Below are 22,407 nucleotides of genomic sequence, written 5' to 3' on the forward strand. Positions count from 1 at the left end.
GCAGGCCAGCAAGACTCAGAGATTGTCCTGCCTGCCTTCCTCATGTGAGACTTCGTGTGGATACTTGGCCTTTCACATGGGTCCTGGGGCTCCCACTCAGGATCTCTAACTGAGCCATCTCCCCAGCCTCATGCTGGCCAGGTTGTAAGTGCAAAGGGAAGTGTGTGGATATCACGCCTAGTTTTTACCACGCCTTTTTGCCATCAGGACAATAGGCGCTTGAAATCGTGTCTTTCAGGATTGAGCATCTGCTAGGTTTTAATCTTTTGTTTTAAAAAAAAAAAGTTATAAGGCAGAGAGTCCTGTGTACCTGTAAGCTGTAATACATTACTATAGTTCCACATTTGTTGGGCTTTGTGGTAAGTGTGCTGAGCTGCAGACGCTGGCCTGTCACCTCCCTCAGCTCTTTCATTACCTTTCAGTCATTATCAGAATGAGGCTAAGAGGCAAGTGATTGATGTACACGAAAATAAGAGTAATATTTAACAAAGTCTGGAAGAGGAAACACAGTAGTCAATATGTTGAGTGGGACAAACAGCAACAAAACAAACATCGTGAAGTCCTTCAGTTTCCAGAACGGTTTTATTACAGTTCCATGCTGTGTGTGGACACATGATGAGAGTCGTCGTCGTCGAACCTGAAGCATGCACTTGTGGTGTTCTGTAGAATACCACCAAGTCTTCACATACTTAGAAAAATACCCACTAAAACAATTACGGTTCTTCAGAAATATTTTTTAAAAATGTATTGGCCAGATCAAAGTCTAAGAGAATAAACAAGAATCTGAAGTATATGTCAAAAAAACTGTACAAGGTTGTACATAAAAGTCTAGCCTAGGAAAGCCTTGTATAGTAAGCTGGAGGGCTGCAAAGGCTTCCCTTTGCTTACCCATGTCTGCTGAGGACACCCATGAAATAGCTGACTCAAGGAAAGGGGTGTGCTCACAGCTCCCACGTGTGCAGAAAACACCCAGGCCACCTCTCACAACCAACAGCAGGCAGCTTGAAACTTGTCATTCAGCTCAGGGCATCCTGTCATGGTGCATAGGATAAACTTGTTCCTGTCAAGTCAGTTTTCATCTTCATCACAGCCAGGCTGAAAGGTCAGTCTGAGAGGTCAGACGTGCTGCGTTCATTTTTGCCGCCTTTTTATTCCAATAAACTATTGCATTAGAATGTAGGTGTTTCGGGGCTTCCTTCTGGTTTTTTGGAAGTTAGTTTAACTACAGGTAGTAAAATTGAGTGACAAAGACAAACATTTTTAAATGTTTCTGTGACTAACCTTGCCTTGAAAATTATGAACCTAAAAATCAGAAAGTAGTTGTGGAAGAGATTACAAGGACAGAGTGTCACAGCCGGCTGCTATTCTTTCCCTTGCCACACAACAAGGTTGTCCCGCTGTTTGGCGCTCTGTTCCTGGGAGCTGTCCTTGAACACAGGCAGTTGCAGGCACTTTGCCCAGTGGCTTCGTCGAACAGATTGCTCCTTGGAACATTTAAATGCACACTGCCCTGAGGCTGACAACAGGTAGCAGCTCGTGAGGACATGTGGAGGCCCCATAACTCACTTTGAACTCCTGTAACAGGATTCTTGAAGAAAGCCATTGAGTTCAGAATTTGAAGCTTACACTCTGTTTTAGTTTCCTGGTCCTGACCTCTAAAGGACACTAAGCTTTTCCAAGAAAATAACTTTTCATTAATAATACTGGCTTAAGGGTGGAGTGAGGTTTTGTCCTTCTTATGGCCCTAGGTTTCCTGGCAAAGACTCCATAAGCAGACAGTTGACTTAGAGCTCTGCCGCAGTCACAGCCAGAGGGTAGCATGCTGAGCTCTCAGGGCTAGCAACCAGCTGGAGCTGGTCCTCTGTTCTCCTGAGGTGGCATGGTGACTGCACTAAGATAAATGACTTGAAGCTGTGCATCCTCCTCCATGGTCTGCAAGCAGAAGCTGCGCTAGAGTCGCCACAGGCAGGCTGGCTGTGCTTCAGGGCCTGGGTGACACGGCGGCATGACACGGTGCTGGAACTTTCCCTTCACGACGGGCTCGATGCGTGAGGTCCTGTTTCCCCCAGCACCTCCTGATGCCGTGATGTGGTACCTAAAGACAAGCTCCTGGGAAACAGTCCACCATCATGTTTGTCTTCATGTGAGACAGCAGAACACATTAACAACAAGGAGCCACTAGGAACCAAGGCTGACCAGACGTCTGCCCTCCTGTCTGGGATGTCTCAGCACTGCTGTGATTTTGGGGAGCAGATGATCTCTTGTGCCTTTTGCTTGCCTCAGAAACGGCTCAAATGTCAGCAGCTGCATGGACTCGAGCTCCTCAGCGTGCTTGTTAGAAGGAAACCTGTCCGCAGATGCTTTAAGAAAAGTGACTCCAACATCCCAAAGCGGGTTCCCTTATTGCCAGAATCTGAGTGCTTCTAAAGCATTTGCATATAACAACTTAAATCTCATCTCACGTGTGAACCAGAAAAAAACCAAAAAAACCCCTCCAAACCATCGAGATCCCTATAGGAAACAATACAAATAGAATATAAAAAACTCATTAAGATTGCATATCTGATGCCAAAATGTTGAGGTAATATCAACTGCTTAAAAAAAACCCACCCATCTTTGCTTGTTATTGCTGAGGAGACAGTAATACTGGCTGAGTTGCCTGCTGTACCAAAAAGTGGGAGGAACTCCATAAATGGTTTCTAGAGCTGAGGCATAATGTCTAAAGCAAGCGGAAGAGTCAGCAAATGGGGAAAAGTAGAAAACTGCAGTCAGCATTGTTCTTGAGATCCTGAGTGAGGGAGTCAGTCAACCCAGGGCTTTGCCCATCACTTCAGCCCAGGCATGCCTGCTGCCCAGTGAGTTCTCAAAACCCACTCAGATTCTATCTCCAGGTAAATCCTTCAAAATCAAAACTCCACAAGTTGCAGTTCCTCCTGAAGCTGCTGGGTAAAGTGCAGAGAAGAGCACCATAGAAGCCTTGCCAGCCTGGCTCGGCTAGATCCGGATCTGATAGCCCACTTCGTTCAGAGTGCTGAGGTCAGCCACCTTCTTCTCGGTCAGAGCAGGCCTAAGGGTAAAGGCAGAAGGATGATAGAGAGGGACCAACCTAGAGGAATGAAGCTCTTCAAGGGGCTGCAGTGTGGTTAGCTAAGCCTCCCAGGATTTGCCAGCTCCCCGCACCCGCACTCTCGGCTCCCGAGTCTCCATCTACCTTGACAGGTTTTAAGGACAGGCTTTCAGTGAAGAAATTTAAAAGCATCTCCGGTATTGAATGAGTCTTTAAGCCTGAACTTAATCACATTAACGTTGTAAAACTAAAACAAAAAAACCTTGAAAACAGCAAAATTAAGCAGGCCCTTGCTTTTTTGAGACAGGGTTTCACTGTTTCCCAGGGTAGCCTTGAACTTTGCGTCCTCCAGCCTGAGTCTCCCATGTTCAGATATTACAGGTGCATAGCACTAAGTTCAGGGCTACAATTTTTGAAACCCAGTACCTCTCAGGTCTTAACAAGTTACATATAATACAGGACTAGGCCAAATTCTTTTGGCAACAGTGAGCCCAGGGGTCACGAGACTAGGTTTTGGTGGGCATTCAGTTCACACTGTAGGCTTGAATGTGTAAAATCAAGGTGTGTTGCCCACTGTGATGGCACGCGCCTTAATCCCAGCACTCGGGAGGCAGAAGCAGATTGAGCTCTGAGTTTGAGGCCAGCCTTATCTACAGAGTATGTTCTAAGACAGCCACAGATATGTAGAGAAATCCTGCCTCAAAAAAAATAAAAAATAAAAATGGAGGTGTGCCTTTCAGAAATCACCGAAACCACACGCCCCAGCATAAAACTACCCAGAGCAAAGCATCTTTGCTAAGAAACTCCTAAAGCATGTGCCAGCAAGCTGCCTAAGCACTGTAGGGCACCAGTTAAGGCACTGGCAGCTTTCCAGGAAGACACTGCGTAAGCCTTCTGACAGCTTCCAATATCTGATGAACCCCTTATCAGCGTGGGTCAACCTGAGCGAGACTGTAAGTGGGATTTAGGATGCTGGTGAGTTCTACTTCAGTTCTGTCATCTTCACAAGAGCATCAAAGATGTCTTTAAATGACATCCAATGACACTATCTTAAGTGCTAAAAAGTGAAAATTCAGGTATAAGAAAGTTCTTAAACCTTTGAAAGATTTCTCTCTAGCGAATTGTTTCCTCTTGACAGGAAAGTAGTCCAGCTCTCTCAACTGCAGAACAGCAGACCTCGTAGCTCAGCAACCTGCCTCTCAAAGAAGGGCTTGACCACCCTAAAACACTTTACTCTCCTGTGGTAGGCAAGCACTGGGCCACTGAGCTCTCCCCAGCTCCCTTTTCGTTTTATATTGGAGATGAAATCTCAGTTACCAGGCAGCCTTGAACTTGGAATCCTCCTGCCTCTCAAGTAGCCACTAAGAGATTCTGACATCTTGATCTATGATCATTCTCTATGAAGCAACTTCACAGTAGTCACTAAAACTTGCTCCTTGACCCCACTGAAGAACTTGTATCTTAGTCTCCTGTGGGTGGTGGCACCATGTTTGTGTGTCTTTTCATGGTTCCTGGGATGCCCACAGTGATGTATGGGAATGTAAGTGGATGTACACACACTTCGCTCAGCGGTGTCAGTGAGCTCAAGGCCTTCAGGGTGATGGTGCTGTGGTCCAATCATGCCCTAGATAGAGATCAGCTACTTTAAACAGGACCACCGCCTACTAACCTTGAGTGGCTTCCAGGACCCACCTGGGGACCCTTTGTGGGTTAATAGCCAAAAGGAAAGTGAACGCAAAAAAAAAAAAAAAAAAAGGAAACAAGGCAGGAAAGAAGAAAAAGTCAGCCTTTGGAGAAGCCGACTCCAGTGAAGAGCTGGCCTTCCCTTTTATTTTCCTGTAGATGTTCTTGTGAGGATGTGTGTGGAGGTATGTGTCCAAGTGTGTCCATTGCATGTGGAGGCCAGCGGCCGGCCTGTTATCTTCCTTACTTACTTCACCTAAGTTAATTTTATTTTCTTGAGATGGAATCTCTCACTCGACTTTCAGCTTGTAGAACGAGGCTTCCAGAAAGCCTCACATCACCCTGTCTCCCTTGCCCCACATAGTGGGCTTACCGTGTGTGTGTGCTGCCATACCTGGCTTGTTACGTGGTTCCAGGATCTGAACTCAGGGACCTCAAGCTTGTGTAACAAGCAGTGAACTGAGCCCCTCTTTTCTACTGACTGCCTCAATATAGTCTAAACTGGTCTTCAACTTGAGGACTCAAGTGATCTTCCTGGCTCCCACCTCTCAAGTAACTGGAAAAATGGATGCACTACCAGTCAGGCTCCCCTGGATTCTCTAACCTGCTCTTGAGCTAACCCCACTCAAAAGGCTCTGTGGACAACCATCAGAAAAGAGCTATAGGGAATTGACTCCCAGAGTTGGGAAGAAGTTGGTTTAAGTTGACAGCAGCTTTGAAATACAGACCCCAATCTCCTTGCCCATGTTCCTCTAAGAACTCCTGGTGGGTAGAGTTGAGAGGTAAAAAACTTGACTGTTCTTTTTAGAAGGTGCTCCCGACATTAGGGGGAGGGAGACTATGGCTCAGTCATTAAAGGCACTTGTCACCAAGCATGACCCACATGGAAGGTAAGAACACACAGGTTGTCCCTCTGCCCCTCACGTGTATGGTGTTCTTACGCACATAAATGTAGTGATAATAATAAGACCAAAACACCCGAGGGAGCAGAGACGAGCCCCTGGGAGAGGGGAAGGCTGTCTCCCTTTAGAAACTTGATCTTAATTGAGGCTGGTGAAGTCACTCTTAACCATTCCACTCAGCTGACTGTTGTGTCAACCCAGTGACACAGATGTTCCTAAAGGGATTATTTAGGCAAGTGCAAAGACAGAGAGGAATGTGGAGCTAGAAGTGGCTCCAGATGTGAGCAGAGGGTAGCGTAAGCCCCTAGAACCATATATGGGACCCAGCTGACAGCCTCGAGCCAACTGTGATTATTTTCCTCCCTGAGCACTCGGCAGATTTAGAAACAGCTTGCTGGCCTTAGGTAAAGAGATAACAGCATGACAATGGCATCCAAGAGACTTTCCTGATGCAGACCAGCTCATCGAGCCCAGGGTCTGAAGCCACTGGGGCATGATCAAAGTTGTCCCTTTTAAAAAGCAAAACTAGCTGGCTGGACCAAAGCCTGTCTGAAGGAGGCTATGGGCAGAAGAGCCTTTTGTTGACCTATGTCTGGGAGCCAGCAGTGCTGGTCTAGCTTCTGATGCTGGTCTAGCTTGTGGTTATGGCAAATACATGCGTCAGCAGGAGGAGGAGTCAGCTTGGAGTGTCCATGTCTCCTGTGATTCCTGCTCCCCAGTTTTTCTGTCATCCTTCCCTCTCCTGCAAGGCACCACGAGTCCTTTCTTCCCTAGTCCTGCCCCGTAGGAGGCAGGGTATACGAGGAACGGGGGGAGACTCTCCCCTTCCTGCTCACCTCAGTCCACTTAAGCCTCCATAGATACCCTTTGAGGCTCCTCCTAATCTCAAATGCAGATAGAGAGCAAAGTGGCCAGGATTTCTGATTTGGAGAAGAGCGTGGCCTAATGAGTTCTGCAGCACTCTCCTCACGTCCCCACAAGTGCAGGGCTCTGGATGGCCACACTGTTCCAAGGCTACCTGGCTTACAGGTCGATCCCTTCTCCACACTCCCCACTGGAAAGAGTTAATGAGGTGCTCCTGGGAACCTGCTCAGCCAGGGAAAGGGGCTATGGAGATGGGCCTGAATCTGAGGGCCTAGGGAGTTGGGTACAGCCACCCCACCTTTTTTTGAGAAGTTTAAAATATACTGGCCTATGACTGCCCCGCAGGAGCTACAATAGACCTTGGGGGGGCAATAATGGGAACGGGCTAGAAGGGAAAACACTTGGGGACCCAGATCCTCCTGGTCCTTTCCACTCCCAGGACACTCTGGTGTGAGGAGGGGTGGGGCCCTGGCACCCACAGCTTCAAACTCACAACTGTCTAACAGCTGTCTTCCTTGGATGCAGATGAAGGTGCTGGTGTGGCCGATTGTCTTGGCTGCATGACAAAGTGGTAAAGATTAGGGTCTGGGGCAAGGAAAGTCAATCTCTTTCTGCCTCCCTTGAGGGTGACTCAGAGGCACCTCCCAGATTGACTTCAGTGAGGCCTGAGCATGGGGACCAGTCATGGTTGCTGGGATTTGAACTCAGGACCTTCGGAAGAGCAGTCAGTGCTCTTACCCGCTGAGCCAGCTCTCCCCAGCCCTAGCTTTCAACACTTTCATCTTGCCATGTTGGTTGTTAATGTAAACACTTTGCCTTGGTTCATAAAGTCCAGTGGGGGTGGGTCTGCTGTTGAATAGCTTTGGGGAGCTCAAGTTGTGGTCCCCACCCAACAGCGGAACTGAGGGCTTGTCAAAAATAAAAACTCACATTCCCGTCCCAAAGCTGCTGGTTCAGACGCTCCAGGGGAGGGTGGTTACCTCCATTCTGATTTGGAGCAAGGCCCCTCTGAGGTCCAGGATCCACCTGTCAGTGAAGCCCTCGGTCTGCAACCCTGGCTGCCTTTTCCAGACAGCATGGCTTCCTTCCCCTGGCACAAGGCCACAGGAGGCACAAACCATCAGCCTCTCTGCTTGTTTGTCTACCTGGAGCCTCTCTAGTCCCTCCCTGCCCCTAAGCCCACACTGTAGCATCCCACCCCTCTGTCCCTGGCTGCCCCAAAACCTTGCTTCCTGAATTCACCACTTTCTTTTTGAACCTTCACCTCTTGCCCCCGGTTATTTCCACCTGGCCGTCAAAGACAGTGTAGTTCTCTTCAATTCTGCAAGGAAAAAGCCCAGAGGGAGTACACTGTGTTCTAGAAACTACTTCAAGAAATCTACTCTTATTTCTGCTCCTCTTCAAAGTAAGGAAACCAGGCCCCAAAGAAATGGTTTGCCCAAAGCCACCATCCTGGTTCACTGGGTCTCAGCTTAGGGCTCATCCTGTGTGCTGTCCTCCTGGCTTACCCTGTCACTCTCCTTTTCACAGGCTTAACCCTGTCATGCCCTGTCACACTGCTCCAAAGATCCCCAGAGTCCCCAGTATCTTCCACCCCTCCCTCGAACCTCCTCAGGATCAGCTCCTTCCCCAGCTTCACTGCCCATGCTGTCTTTGAGGTGACACTTTTGCCACTGACCCCGCCTAGAGCTCCCATCATGGGGGTGAAAAGAACCATGGGGCATAAAAGCAGGAGGGTGACAAAGTGAACCCCTCCCCCTCTTCTTGAAGACCACCCTTCCTGGCTTAGGGGACACTACCTGTCCTCATCCTTTCTCCTCACTCCCAGGCTCTCCCATGCACCAGGTGGGTAGAGGGGTCAGTGGGTTCCCCAGAGCAGGGCTGTTGAGGTTTGGTCTTTTGCTATGTATGTATGGTTGCCCCCAGGGATGAGAGAATTCCCCCGTATACCCAAGTAACACTTAACCCTGCCCCCCAAGTTATCCCCGATTGGTGAGTAAAGATGCCTACAACCTATCGCTGGGCAGAATTAAGATAGGTGGAGCATTTGGTTCCCAAGCTTGGGGTTAGAGGAAAACCATGAGGAAGAGAACCATGAGGAGGGAGAAGGAGAGAGGAAGGCGCCATGGGGGAAGGGATCATAAGAACAGTTCATGTGGGCGAGCCACTGGAGCTAAGAGCAGCCCATGTGGAACGAGCCATAACTCGGGGTTACTGATAGGGAGGTAAAATAATAGCTTAGAGGGTAAATATCTGCCCAGCTCTAGTGTTGTTTAAGGCTCACTATAAATATAAAAGTCATGCGTCTTTTATTTAGCTGGCATCTGAATGATTGAAGGTGAGGTAGAAGGCCACGGGAGGCACAAACCATCTTGGGCTCCACAAACCCTGGATTGAGAGTACATATGTATTACAACATAGGGCAGCAGGGGCTGTCTAACACTCACCATTGACAAGGGCAACAGCACTCGCGGAGCCAGAATCTCCCTCTTAGCCATCCCTTCCTCATCTCCTAGTTGGTCTCTGCTTTCTCTGGCCTCCCCAGAGCGACTCATTGCTTGCTTCTTTCCTCACCAATGAGTCACTGTTTGAACTGCCACTTCTGGGTAGGAGCCTTCCATTTTAAAGCTGTCATTAAACCTTGGGTCTCTACTGTCAGCACTTTCTAGAACATTCCTCCTGGGAGCCTGAGAAGCACCCCAGAGCCTGCAGTTTCCACTCATACTTTCCCCTGCCTCTACATCAAACCATCGTCGTCAGACTCCTGATCATCCTGACTGCCACTCTCCCATGTCCCCTCGGTCACTCACTTTTACTGGTTAAGAACTTGTCAATCCTCTGCCAACACTAACTTTCCATGGGTCCAGGGACTCCAACCAGTGACCTGCCAATGGCTGTCATTCTACGCCGAGATCACTGCCCCAGAGAAGCGCCATTCCTGTGTACCGGCCCCGGCTCTTTGGGGAAGAGCATCCTCTGTGGGCAGTTCAACCCCTACTGCTCATGGGAGCTTCAGAGGAATTAATGACTGTTACCTTCATGGACAGAGGGGACAATAGATCAAAAGACAGGTTTCCCTTTCTGCTGTCTGTGTCACTGACCTGTCAGGAAGGGTTTCTCTGTTCACAGTTCTGAGACAGCAGCACAGCTGGAATGGATGCCTGAGTCGAGAGAGCTTGGGCTCAGTGAGTGTGGGTGTCAAGGTCAGAGGGTGACGTGGTGAGGATGGGTGTCAAGGTCAGAGATGACATGGTGAGGATGGGTGTCAATGTCAGAGGGTGACATGGTGAGTGTGGGTGTCAAGGTCAGAGATGACATGGTGAGGATGGGTGTCAAGGTCAGAGGGTGACATGCTGAGGATGGGTGTCAAAGCCAGAGGGTGACATGGTGAATGTGGGTGTCAAGGTCAGAGGGTGACATGGTGAAGATGGGTGTCACAGTCAGAGACAGGCATTGAGGGCCAAACTTCGGGCCAGACATGGAAGGTGAGAAGCCATTGGCCTCTCTAAGAAAATGGCCATATGCTGGAACATGAGATCTCAACCTTTCTTGCCTTAGAAGTCCTGGACTCCCTCTTCCCACTCCTGGATGCCTGTCATTTTACCAAGTTTCTGCTAGCTGTCCGTGCTAAACCTGGGGGTGGGGGATGGGACAGCGGGATGTGGAGTGACAAGCAAGAGCCTTCTTTGAAACACTTTGTCCTACCCTGTCATCCCCAAACAGAAGCACCCTCTTCCCATCACCTCCCTAGAGTCTAGGGAGCTGTGCTGGTGCCCTTTCTAACCAGCTACAGGCCTCTGGGCCAAGATAACAAACTTTTTGTGTTCGGGTCTCGTCATCCAGAAGTGAACACAGCAGAACCCTCCCTTCACAGCCTACGGGATGAACATAATGATCAGAACAGGCTTTTGTGAAAGTGAAGAAGCCACACCCACCATGTGATCTAATTAGAGATGTTCATCAGTATTGGGTGGAACCCTTCTTAGCCTCTTACAAGGCAAATTCTGGCTCCCCCGGGACCAGGCTTTGCTCGACCACATGGCTACCATGCACCTGAGCAGGGACTCAACCAAGACTTCTGTGTATTGCTCTAGTCCCCAGTATGCAATCGGCCACTTGCTGTGACAATCCCCACTGTCATTATTTTAGCAAGCAGTGACATTTTAGTGTTTATGTGACTATGGCCTTAGGACTTGCTATCTGGTCATCCCTGGTTCCTCTGGGGACTCTCAGCAGTTCAACTGTCATGTCTTATTTGAGTCAGTTTGCCCTCAGGAGGAGGAGCTGCAGCAGCATCACCAGCCTATGGTTGTTAGACAAGGATGAAGAAGAGCCTGGAAGCATCTCTGGGCTACTATCGGCTGGCAGCACCCATATCCTGCTGGGCACAGAGGAATGCGGGTCTCTGAGATTGACAAATTTGAACTCAGACCCAAGAGAATTACAAAAAACACCACAGTAGCTCCTAAGTAGCTGAGCTGGTTCCAGATCCAGACTTCCTAATTCTATTTCCAGTGTTCTTCCATTCTTAGGTCTTCCCTGGTTCAACTCATCCTCAGTAGAGTACTGCCTGACAGGCCAGGACACCCCTGCAAACTAGGAAAAAGAAAATGGCACTTACGATTTGTCTCTCCTGCCGAGCCTCCTTGGAGGGCTTGCTTGTCTCCTTCGTGGAGACAGGGACTTTCCCCGGCTTCTCACTTGGGTTGGAGAGTGGGCACTTGCAGGTTTCAAGATCTGAAGAAGACAGGAGTAATTAGCCACACCCATCTCTCACCTTCCCACAGCATAACACCCCAACTGCAGCCTGTCCAAAAAATGCATGTTGGACTCATTCTGCACTGGGAAAAGATAAGGGTCACTTCCTGGAGAGTGAGATGGAGCAGCAGTCATCTCCCTTTCTGTGGAGGGAGGGGAGCCAACCCCAGCCCCTCAGCCTCCAGAACTGACATGTTTCTCACCCTGGGAGGCAGTGTCTCCTCTACAGTTCTCCAGAAACCAGCTGCTGCTGGCCCCACCTCCCACAGTGAGTCACAGAGCAGGCTTCAGATCACCACCCCATGTTCTGAAGAGTGAAGATAGCCTGAATCAGAATAGTCACTTTCTCTTAGTGTCTCCACGGGCTCTGGAGGGACAGGGACAAATGGGTGTGCTGCCACCACAGAGCTGAGCTGACAGAAGGAAGAGTGGATAATGAGACCATCTACCAAGCTCAAGGACAGTGAATGTCCCGGCTGTCTATTGTGACACCAGATGCCGAAGGCCTTGCAATTTAGGCTGCACAGATGCAGTGTGACTCTGAAATAGATCATAAGACAGGGTGACTGTCTCAGCTGCTTTCTTTGCAATATCTAAGATGGTTTCAGCTGTGGTTTGTGAAGCAACATTTGCCCCTCAGGGTCCTTATGGGAATCAGTTCCAGGATCCCAAAGGAACACACAAATCCAAGTCACTTATGTTTGCACGTGATCTGTACATATCCTCCCATAGACTGAGTCACAACTCAGATGACCTGGAATGCCTGAGGCTTGATAGTTGTTCAACTCCATATTATTTAGGGAATAATAAGAAAAAAAAATCTTTATGTTTTCAGTAGAGCTGCAAGGTTTTTTCCCTATTGTCCTTGATCCACAGTTGGCTGGAACTGATGGTGCAAGAATCTACCAGCAAAGAGGGCAGACCAGCTCACACACAAAGACTAACCGTCCAGTCAAAGAGCCACAGACAGTGTGACTGTTAAATCCTGACTCTCAGTTTGATGGGACTGAGGATCTCTCGAGAAGACAGCTCTCTGAGCATGTCTGTGAGGAAGTTTCTCGGATGGGTGAACTGAGGTGGGAACCACAAACTAATGTGGACAGTGCCATCCCATGGGCTAAAGCCGAACTGAATAAAAACCAGAAAGTGAGCCGAGCCCAGCAGTGGACACAGTTGCTCCAGGTTCCTAGCACTGATACCTGCTGTGATGGAGAGCACCCTTGAACTGTGATCAGCACCCTCCTCCCTCCCGTCAGGTCAGGGGTTTCCTCCTGTGTGTACAGTAACCAATAGGGATGAGAAGGAAGCTCCCATACAGCATGTGCTTGTCCCGAGCTCACCTTCATCCGCATGTCCCTGGCGTACTTCTCCAGCTCCTTCCTGATGTCAGCTCTCAGCATCTTGGAGACATTGAGGACAAGTTGCTTCCACTCGATGGGCTGGAAGCTGTGTGGCTCGTGGGGGACATACAGCCCAATCTTGACCTTCTTAACCGTGTGCAGGTATTTCTTATAGGAATCTTCGAAGTCAAAGACAAGGTCGCTCAGAGTCCGAAAGGTCAGCGGCTTGTCCATCAGCTCAGCCCTTCGGCTCATGCCCAGTGAACCGTAGTAACCGTTGCAGTAAATCCCCAGCACGACATGGTGAAAGTAGTTTCCTGAGAAGTAGGTTTTAAAGCTGATAGGGAACCGCTCAATGGAAGGCTGCCCATTGGTGAGATAGCTGAGGCAAGTGGAGTCAAGGAAAAGAGCGGGGCCTTGAAGATTCAGAGCGATGGGCACGGTGCTCGCGCCTTTAATCCCAGCCCTTGGGAGGCAGAGGTGGGTGGACCACTGTGAGTTCAAGGCCAGCCTGGTTTACAAATAGGGTTCCTGGACAGCCAGGGCTACACAGAGAAACCTTGTCTCAAAAACAAAACAAAAACAAACAACAAAACAACAAACAAACCACCAAGAATTCAGAGAGCATGCCTTCCAGCATACGAAACTGCTGCTGGGGCCAGTGAGTCCATTCCCCTGTCTCCAGCAGCTTAGTATCTAACTTTCCCATATGAATCCTGTACAAAGAAGTTGCTGGGTGTCTTTGAGTATCAACTCTCTGATGCATTACCAAGTGACTATGGGATAGAGAGAAAATCTGCCATTTTCAAAGCTAAATGAAAAACAAAACAATAACCAGGCACCTTTTCCTTGTCTGGCTTCTGTAGGGCACTTGGAGCCACTTAAGGTGTTTTTACTTGTGTGTGTGCATGGTGTGGTGTGTATATATGAGTGTATATGTGTGTATGCATGCGGGTACATGGTGTGGTATATGTACATGTGTGTGCATGTATGTGTGTGCATGTATGTGTGTGCATGTGTGTATATGCATGTGTGCATGTATGTGTGTACATGTGTGTGCATGTATGTGTGTGTACATGTGTGTGCATGTATGTGTGTGCATGGTGTGGTATATGTACATGTGTGTGCATGTGTGTATATGTATGTGTGTGTATGTGCATTCAAGGTGTGGTGTGGTGTACATGAGTGTGGAGATCAGAGATCCACCTCCATGTTCCTCTGCTGTCCTTACTTCTTGAATCAGGGTCTCTTGTCCTGGAACTCAAACAGTGATACCCAGGGATCTTCCTGCCTCCACATCTCCAGCGCTGGGATCACTAATGCAAGCCTCTAGGGCTGATACACACACACACACACACATGTATGTATATATATATTCCCAGTTAGCTCTCTCCCTGCCATTTGAGTTGTGTCTCAAGACATAAGCTCTCAGCTACTGCTCCAGGGCCATGCCTTCCTGTTGTCATGCTCCCAGCCATAATGGTTATGGGCTTACCCTATGAAACTGTGAGCCCCCAAATACTCTTTCTCCCCTAAGTTGCCTTGGTCAGAGTGTCTTACCACAGCCATAGAGAGTAGGGAAGAGCAGGGACCTTCAAATGGCTTTTACATGCACTAGGAAGCTATGCCACACAGTGGTAGGGGCTGTAGCCGAGTGGGGAAGCACTTGTCTTGCAAGCATGAGGCCCTAGGTTCAATCCTCAGTGCCACCAAAAAAGACAAAATGACACCCAAGCCCAGGGGCACAGGCCTGTAGTCCCAGGGGCTGGGAGTCTGGAGGAAGTTCAAGGCCATCCTGGAATACATAGTAATAAGACTGTTTCAAAACAAAACAAAGTAATCATGGTACTCTTTAAAACATGTTACCAATCAAACCAACCCAGGCTTGCTTGTGGTAACAGTAGCTTTTAGCTTCACTTCCAGTATCAAGTGTGTTTCTTCCAGGGCACCTGGGACCTTGACCAGCTGTTCCTCCCAAATACTTGCCATAATTCAGAAAAGAATTTTAAGAATCATGTGGCTGACGAGCACGGGAAAGTCTGCACACCCATTAGTTAGCAGTGTGCAAAGGGATGTCCAGGAAGGGATCCTGAGCTTGAGGTTGAAGTGAAAACGTGTAAGACAACGGCTGGGGAGGTAGCCTAGTCTGTAAAGATACCCAGAACCCAGGTTTACAATCCCAGGCTGGGATGGATGGAAGGAGGAAGGGATGGAGATAGATAGATAGATAGATAGATAGACAGACAGACAGATAGAGATAAGAAGATGGATGGTGCCTGTGTAGCCCCATCTAAAGTTATCCCTGGCTTCATCAGATAGAAGGACAGGTGACAAGAAGTCAGCCAGACCTACCAGCTTCCCAATCCTTGTTTCCCAGGACAGTGGGAAGCTCTGGGAGATGCTGACTGTGACCCGGATCACTCTTCCCAGGGGAAAAGCAGGACACCAGAGTGCTGACAGAGCAAACCTGTAAGTTTGGATGGAGGTCTATGCCAAGGGTCCAGTTTCCCTGAGTTGAACACAACAGGGAGAAGCTCCTAGGCTTGTGACCCACATTCTTGTTCTCTGAAATGTCACATAGGTAAGAACAAAATAAAATCAAGAGCCCTGGCCCAGCGGGTTCCTAGATCTATTCTCTACAAGCCCCGATGTTCTGGATAATTCCAGGAACATAATGCTCAGATGTGTGACAATGTGCAAAGAACAAGGTGGCCCATACACCCCAGTCCCACGCATCCCTGGTCCCTCGTTCCAGGTGGCTCTACGTCATGTCAGGTTATGTTCTTCGAGCTCTTCTCCGTTTGTGCTTGACTCTCTGTCAACTCCTATGTCTGGCTGGCTTCCAAGTCCTGGCAGTTCTGGAAACTACCTCGTCCAACCCAGCCCCTCAGCCAAGGTCATGGTCCAGGTGTCACCATTCCCTCCCCTAAGCACTCACAGTGGGCTCTGCAGATCCAGCCCAGCTGCCTCCAACACGTCCTGACTGTCCTTCAGAAAGCTACTGTATGTGAAGTATCCAGGATGAGAACACAGCCGTCTTCAACTTCAGAGCTTTCTGAAGGCCACTTAGCACAGCATTCAAGATGCCAACAGCTTTTGTCTGGGGCCGAATATTAGCCCAACACCTTGTTCTGCTTCCTGCTTCCATGACTATGGTCCCCCCCCCAGCCAACTACCACAAGACCCAGCATTTCTCCTGCTCTGCTCTCAGGTGGCGCTCAATTGCCATCACCATCAGTCAGGGTCATCACAGCTTTTCTGGACCAATTTCTCTCCAGGCAAAGAGCCAAGAATGCAGTGAAAATAACTGAGCATTAGAGAACAGACTCCTGTCCCCAGATTCCATCACGACACAGTGCCAGACCCCTGTGTCCCCAGATTCCATCACAACACAATGCCAGACCCCCGTGTCCCCAGGTTCCATCACGACACACTACCAGACCCTTCTGTCCCCAGATTCCACCATGACAGTGCCAGCCGCCTGTGTCCCCAGATTCCATCGCGACACACTGCCAGATCCCTATGTCCCTGGGTTCCATCACGACACACTGGCAACACTTGCTCTTCTCTGCAACTCGCTCTCAGTGTTCCCCCAGTGATGGATCTGGATCTTCGCCTTCTTGGTCTTAACTCCGTTTAAGTGTCTTACTTATGACAGTGTCATATTAATGCAAGAAAAGTCACACAGGCACTTTCCAAAGTCACTCTGAATTTGAATTCTCCTGTGACTGCTGAATCTACAGTCACTAACTAGCCTGACATCTGTCTGGCAGCACCACAGATAACTGGTTAGATGAAGCTGGTTCAAAGAGCCAAACCTTGGGTGTGTTCAACTCCAGCCAGGTCAAATTAAGAGAGGATCTGACATTTTTCTCCAAGGACATCAAAGACACAACTAACTCCAGAACAGGGTCACAAAGGGACAACACAAAGCTTAGAGGATACATGCCCAGGATGACTGCCTCCAGGCATTTGATAGGCAAGGATTCTCGGGTCATCTCCTTCGCTGTCTCCATTAACCTGTAGGACAGAGCACAGCAGATCATCTCAGAACTTAGGCAGTTATGCGGTCAGTTTGGCTGTCTGTCAGCCCATCAGTCTGTCTGCATGCCCACCTCCACACTAGGCACCATGCAGGGATCTAGAGAGAAAGGGAACAATTCTCTTCCTAGAAAGAACCCAAAGCACGCGTGCCCCTGACAGAACTAAGATCCTCGAGCCTGCACCCTCCCCCCAGTTACCTCAGAGGAGGTGGTGTGAGCAGCGCTCAGCATGGAAACAGGGACTTACAGGATTGCAGGCCCTCTGCTGTCCCGAAAGTCGGTCTGGTTCATTTCTGAGTCAAGGTCTCTCTATGTAACCCCTGGCTGTTCTGGAGCCTTTAATGTAAACCAGGCTGGCCTCAAACTCAGAGATCTACCTGCCTCTCAAGTGCTGGGATTGAAGCTGTATGTCACCACACCTGGCCTGAGAGTCAGTCTTGACCACTAAATTTAGCTGCCAAAAGCGACTAGTCCTCAGTCCCTTCTACACAGGCCCTGAAGTACCTCCACCTCCACCCTCAGACTAGAATTCTGGAGCCCTAGGACACAGGGACAGATTGGGAGAGGGTGCTGGAAGCTCAGTGATAGGAGAGAAGCCATGTGGTCCTCAGATCATGTGCCACTTACCCGCTCAGAGGTCGCATTTTCCTGATTTCAAAGAACTGGGTCCCTGTGTGGTTGTATCTGTGCGAAACATGTAAAGGAAAAGAGACGGAAACTCCAGAGTCCTGGTTGCCCAGCAAAGCCACAGATTCCCATCTCTCCGTGGGCTAAGAAAGTATCGCTTTCCTGGCCAGTGGCCAGGGGGGAGCCAACAGTCCCTGCTTCCCACTGTGCAGCCTAGAAAGCCAGCTCCTAAACTGAACCTGAGGTTCGCCTTTGACGTTCGTAGCACTTCATAGCAGGCTACCCTGTGCTACGCTTGTTTGACTGCGTGTCTTAAGTCACATGCTAGGCCAGAAGCTCTTGAGAGCTGGGACTTCTCTTTTATCATCTTTGGATCCCTCATAAAGCCTGGCTCTCCAGAGCTAGCAAGCCTGGTCCACCAATGACCTACTCCTGTCATGCTTTCTGAGACACAATGTTGATTTTTTTTTTCTAAGCTTAAAGAAACTTGATTTATATGTTTTTTTCTTCTGCCTCAAGCAAAATCCTATTTGTACAAAGTCTGTGTTGGGAGGCTGTGGATGACTAATGAATTGTTTGCCTAGAGCACTGTGTCCAGATACACAGGGCTCACTCCCTATGTGTCCTGGTGATGCAAGCAGCTTTGAGGGTGGGAACCATGAGGTGGCAGGGCCTCATACTGCTGGAGAGGATTAAGGTCCCCTCCAGGGTGAGGTCACAGATGAAGAGCCAGGTGACAGCCACAGCGCATGACTTCTGCCCCACTTCAGGGGCTAGGTAGCTAGGCCAGAGGCGAGTCTAGGTAGCTGTCCTGAGCCATGGTTAAAGCAGCGTAGGCCTGCTGAACATTTCTAAAAATAAGATATTAAAAAAATCTTAGTGGTAAAAGAAAAGACAAAAGAGGGCTCTTATTTGTAAAGTGGTGCTTTTTTAACTTTATCGAAGATTTTGCTCAAACGGTGGGGTTCCCTGTATATCTGAAGCAGAATTCAGTTTCTACAAAGTAAGATTAATCCACACTTAAGTTGTGAAGGGTTGTCTAGCTATGTGCTCCAAGTTTCTTGTGGCTAATAGCTGAGCTCCTGGAGGTTTCTCTCCAGCCTTCCCTGTATGAAGCCCAGAGCTCCTGGGCAGGTGCCCCATGCTAGCAAAGCCACGGCCTCTCTTTCCAGACACACAAGAAGACTAGCTTTCCAGTTCACTGCCTCTTGACCTCTGTTCCAGGGGAAGGCAGGGTCAGACCCATCAAAACCCCTGACAGCTGAATGCACATTAGGAATGGCCCCTAGCAACCCCTATATGCTGCCACTGGCATCCAGGACAAGACACCCAGACCGCGGGTCTGAAGGGAGAGTTTCTACTCTGCCTCCATTGATGATGGCTCCTAAGGACCTGATCCCTGGTCCCCTTGTGCTTTCTACTGCCTACACTATCGACAGTAATCTAGGCTGACAGCCTTCATTAATGTGTCAGGTAAAAGGTAAGAAGGGGGCCCTTCAAGAGCCGTGATGACTGAGCTGAGTTTGTGTGGCAGGTTTTATATCAGTGTGAGAAAATTATATGCAAAACACATGCAAATTTGTCCCTACTGATGAAGCCCATGCTGGCTCATTCTCCCTGGGAGGGCTTCGTACTAGATAGAAGTGAGAGCCGTTCTAACTTTAGGTCACTGGGAATGTTTGGTGATAGTGACAACTGAAAGAAGCTCCACTCTTGGGGCCCAGGTCTGTTTGGGAAGGTGTTTGCATCCCTCAATCACCAGCAGCAATCCATGTGGAGTCTCAGTTTGGAGAAAAGAAGCAACACCCAATAACTCTGGTGGGACCTTGGCCTGCCAGCCTCTCTCTGGAGGGAGCTACCATTTCCCACTGAGACAGCTGGACTCCACGGAGAGGATGCCACACAGGAAAGCAGACTTATGGGGCAGAAACTGAGAGGCTAATAAAGTATTCGATCTTAATGAGCAGAGCAGGTGCTGACTCCAGGGTGCTAGGCAGCCCTGGGGAGGTGCTGTTGTCTGGTCCCTTCAGGAGACAGAGTTGTTCTTTCCTGCAGCAGAGAATGGGGGAACATTCTCTGAATGCTTCCTTCAGTACTCTCATCCTCGAGGCTGGGGAGAAGCAAGCAGAAAGCAAGCCAACAAGCCTGGGCCTCTCCATGCAGGCAACCCAAGCCCAAGCCCCTGAGAAACACACTGGAGAGGGTCCCCATCTTACTCCTGTGCTGGAAAACACCAGAAGCCATGTGCGGCCATTACCTCGGCCCCTTCGTCCCTACAGTGCTGCTTCTGAGGGACCTGCAGAACGGAACTAACCAACCCTGACTGTAAACCACTCGAGGGCCCCAAGGCAAACAGAAAAGTTCGTCTGACCGAACCCTCAGGCTCCTCAGTAGCTCTTTTAGCTCGAGCTGAAGCAGGGTCCCACCGCAGAGGCCCTCCCAAGCGTGCACATACAACTGGGACGAAGTCACCTACCTGGCTTGCTTGGGATCGTGAGAGATCAGGAATGTGTTAAAGCAAGTGAGAGATGTAAAAGAGGGAAGGTCAGAAGAGGAGAAGGAGATGCTAATCATGTAGAAAAGGAAGACTAGAACAAAGAGGTGGAGAAAATGGAAGGGCGCAAAGAAAGGGTGCCGGAGAGGCAGGGCCAGGGAATGGAGAAAGAGAAGTCACAGCCTGAAGGCCGACCATCTTCACCTCCGAGGGACAAGCCCTGGCTGTTCTGGTCCCTGCTATCACAGGCTATAAGCTCTTACCCAAGGGTGCTCTCCAGCACCTGTGCTCACCAACCTTAGAGCTTTGGATGACCAAAGGCAACAGACATGCTGCCAAGCTTGCCATCGCCATGACCATCCCTTGTCTGGGGTGCTCAGCCCCTGGCTAGAAGGATACTGTAGTGTCTTCATGTAATTCTGGATAGCCTGGAGCCAGTCTGGGATCGTCATGGACAACCTGTAGTTTGGGACCTGGGGAATTGAAGGCTACAGAGAGACAGAGAGAGGGGACTCGTGTTATTGGGGGGCTGCTATGGTACAGCTTCTGGAACAGGCATGGGGCTGAAGCCAAGTGACAGCTGCTCCCAGGAGCAGACACATGTTCAGTATAGTCACCTGCTGATATGGTACCTTCCCCACACTATCTTCCCCCTGAGATAGTCCACCATTGAAGGGCCCTCTAAGCTCCCTCCAGATATACTCCACTATGAGCTATGGTTCTCAGTGGCCCTCCTGACATTTACTGTAACACAGTTGGCCTTCTCTATGGGAATGTAACTTCCTTGTGAAGTCCAGGAACCATATCACTGTGACAAAGCACCTAAGATAACCAAGACTGGCCCGAATGGACCCCAAGGTGCTTCACTGAGTGATTCTTGATTTTTTTATCTCATGATCCATTCTGCAGCATGGCTAATAGTGACCCTTTTATCTGTGCTCCTCTCTTGAACACTGTTGACACAGGATACAAGGTAAGTGGCAGAATGGCACAGCAGCCATGGGCATCGCTTCTAAGTCACACCAGAACCAGAAGAGGGCATCGGATCCCATTAGAGATGGTTGTGGGGAACCATGTGGTTGCTGGGAATTGAACTCAGGACCTCTGAAGAGCAGTCAATGCTCTTAACCAGCTGAGCCATCTCTCCAGCCCGGGGAATCATTTTTCAATACCACACTCCTCGCACACCCACTGCTTTCTCTCCTTTCCTGAGTTCAAGATTAAGCAAGGCCCTTCTCTTGCCTCGACTCTTCTCTGGTGAGTGCTATGCCCCTGCCTCATGAGCCTTCTTATCCTATCCTTCAGCAGCCCAGCCAGCTCTCCCAAGTGCCTACAGTCAGCATTTGAGCAAACCGCTCCCAAGACATGAGGATGCCAGCCAGCCAGCTGGGAACACATTTGGGTTTGTTTATCCCCACTGACTCCTCATCTTCTTCAGGTTTGTGGTGAGCCACGTCACTGGTGACAAAGAAACTTGTTCCCTTTGGATGCAGGTTTGAGAGAGGAGGCTTTTCTAGGCATTAACATCTTTGTAAGAAGCAAAGGAGTGGAAAGCAAGATCAGTCTCCTCCTTGAGAAAGCAGGGCCAGCTTTGCCGGTGGAAGGGGAGGTGGCTGGTAAGCAGACCCATGGACAGCCTAGCTGGGCAGCAGAGCCAGACACCACCTAAAGAGTCCCTGGCACTCCAGGCACAGGCTCCGCCACGCAGTGACAGATGGGCGTGGTGCTCTGAGCACAGGGTAGCAGGCTTTCTGCCATTTGTGTGACTTTGGCTGCATTTACTGCAAACGTTCTCTGCTGATAAGATTCCTCTCGGTGCCTCTACTCAGCCTTGACTTTGAGGCGTTCTAAATTCATAGAAACTGTCCCTTCAGCTGGAAGGGAAGCAGTCATACTTAGCACACTCAAACCAAAGTGCTATGTGTGTGTGTGTATGAGCACGAGTGTGGCTAAGTGGGCACACACGGGCCCAGCTGTTCTGCAAGCTACATTTTCTCTCTGACACCTCAACTCCAACTCCCTGTCTGGGAGGGGAAACAGTTCCAATGTGAACATATGTTCCTACGACTTCATCCCCCTCCCTCTTTCTCTCTGACACACACACACACACACACACACTCACACACACAGTTAGTGAGACAGAAACTCACACACACCCACATAAACAGTTTCACACACACAAACTCACACACTGAATTCTCTGTCCAACAAACACTAGCAATTGTGGAGACTTCCTTGTTTTTTCACAGTAACACCCACATGTCTAGCAAACCTCTGTAAGAACCGACCAGAGGTTTCAGAGAGGTGAGAAAAGAAAGTAGGCCGAGGAACAGCCTTCCTTAGCATCTCCATATGGTAAGCTATAGGCAGGTATAGAGCAGGAAGCACGGGAGCAGGGAAGGAAGGGAGAGAGAGGGAAATCCCATCAGAGAAGAGTGGAGAGGCGAGGGACGGGACGTGAGAGAGAGTTCCTGCACGCGTAGCCGGTGACTTGGCTCAGAGTCCTCTTTGGGAGCTGAACTGACCTCCGAGTTATTTCCAGCCCCCTCCATCCAGGGATCCCACAGAGCAGGGTGTGAAGCAGGACTCAGAAAGCAGCTGGGACTCAGAATAGCAGCCAATGGCGCCC

General features: G+C 49.5%; 1 protein-coding gene across 5 annotated transcripts in view; it reads right to left on the reverse strand.

Annotated features, from left to right (window-relative positions):
- Positions 1-454: 454 nt before the first annotated feature.
- Vash2 (vasohibin 2) overlaps positions 455-22,407 on the reverse strand; it is a 28,445-nt gene continuing 6,492 nt past the window's right edge. For 3 of the 5 annotated variants that reach the window (XM_021171134.2, XM_021171130.2, XM_021171138.2), the window contains exons 3-10: positions 20,178-20,266; positions 17,285-17,341; positions 16,560-16,634; positions 12,615-12,996; positions 11,138-11,253; positions 7,781-7,837; positions 7,010-7,072; positions 1,954-3,067 (exon numbers count right to left, since the gene is read on the reverse strand). In XM_021171134.2, the coding sequence (XP_021026793.1) occupies positions 2,995-3,067; positions 7,010-7,072; positions 7,781-7,837; positions 11,138-11,253; positions 12,615-12,996; positions 16,560-16,634; positions 17,285-17,341; positions 20,178-20,266 (912 nt within the window). In that variant the 3' untranslated portion in view covers positions 1,954-2,994. Of the gene's footprint in view, positions 3,068-7,009; positions 7,073-7,780; positions 7,838-11,137; positions 11,254-12,614; positions 12,997-16,559; positions 16,635-17,284; positions 17,342-20,177; positions 20,267-22,407 lie in introns of all 5 variants that reach the window. The other 2 variants (XM_021171144.2, XM_021171149.1) reach the window with 2 other exon arrangements.

The sequence above is a fragment of the Mus caroli genome, chromosome 1 (genome assembly GCF_900094665.2).
Source record: "Mus caroli chromosome 1, CAROLI_EIJ_v1.1, whole genome shotgun sequence".
Lineage (NCBI taxonomy): Eukaryota > Metazoa > Chordata > Mammalia > Rodentia > Muridae > Mus > Mus caroli.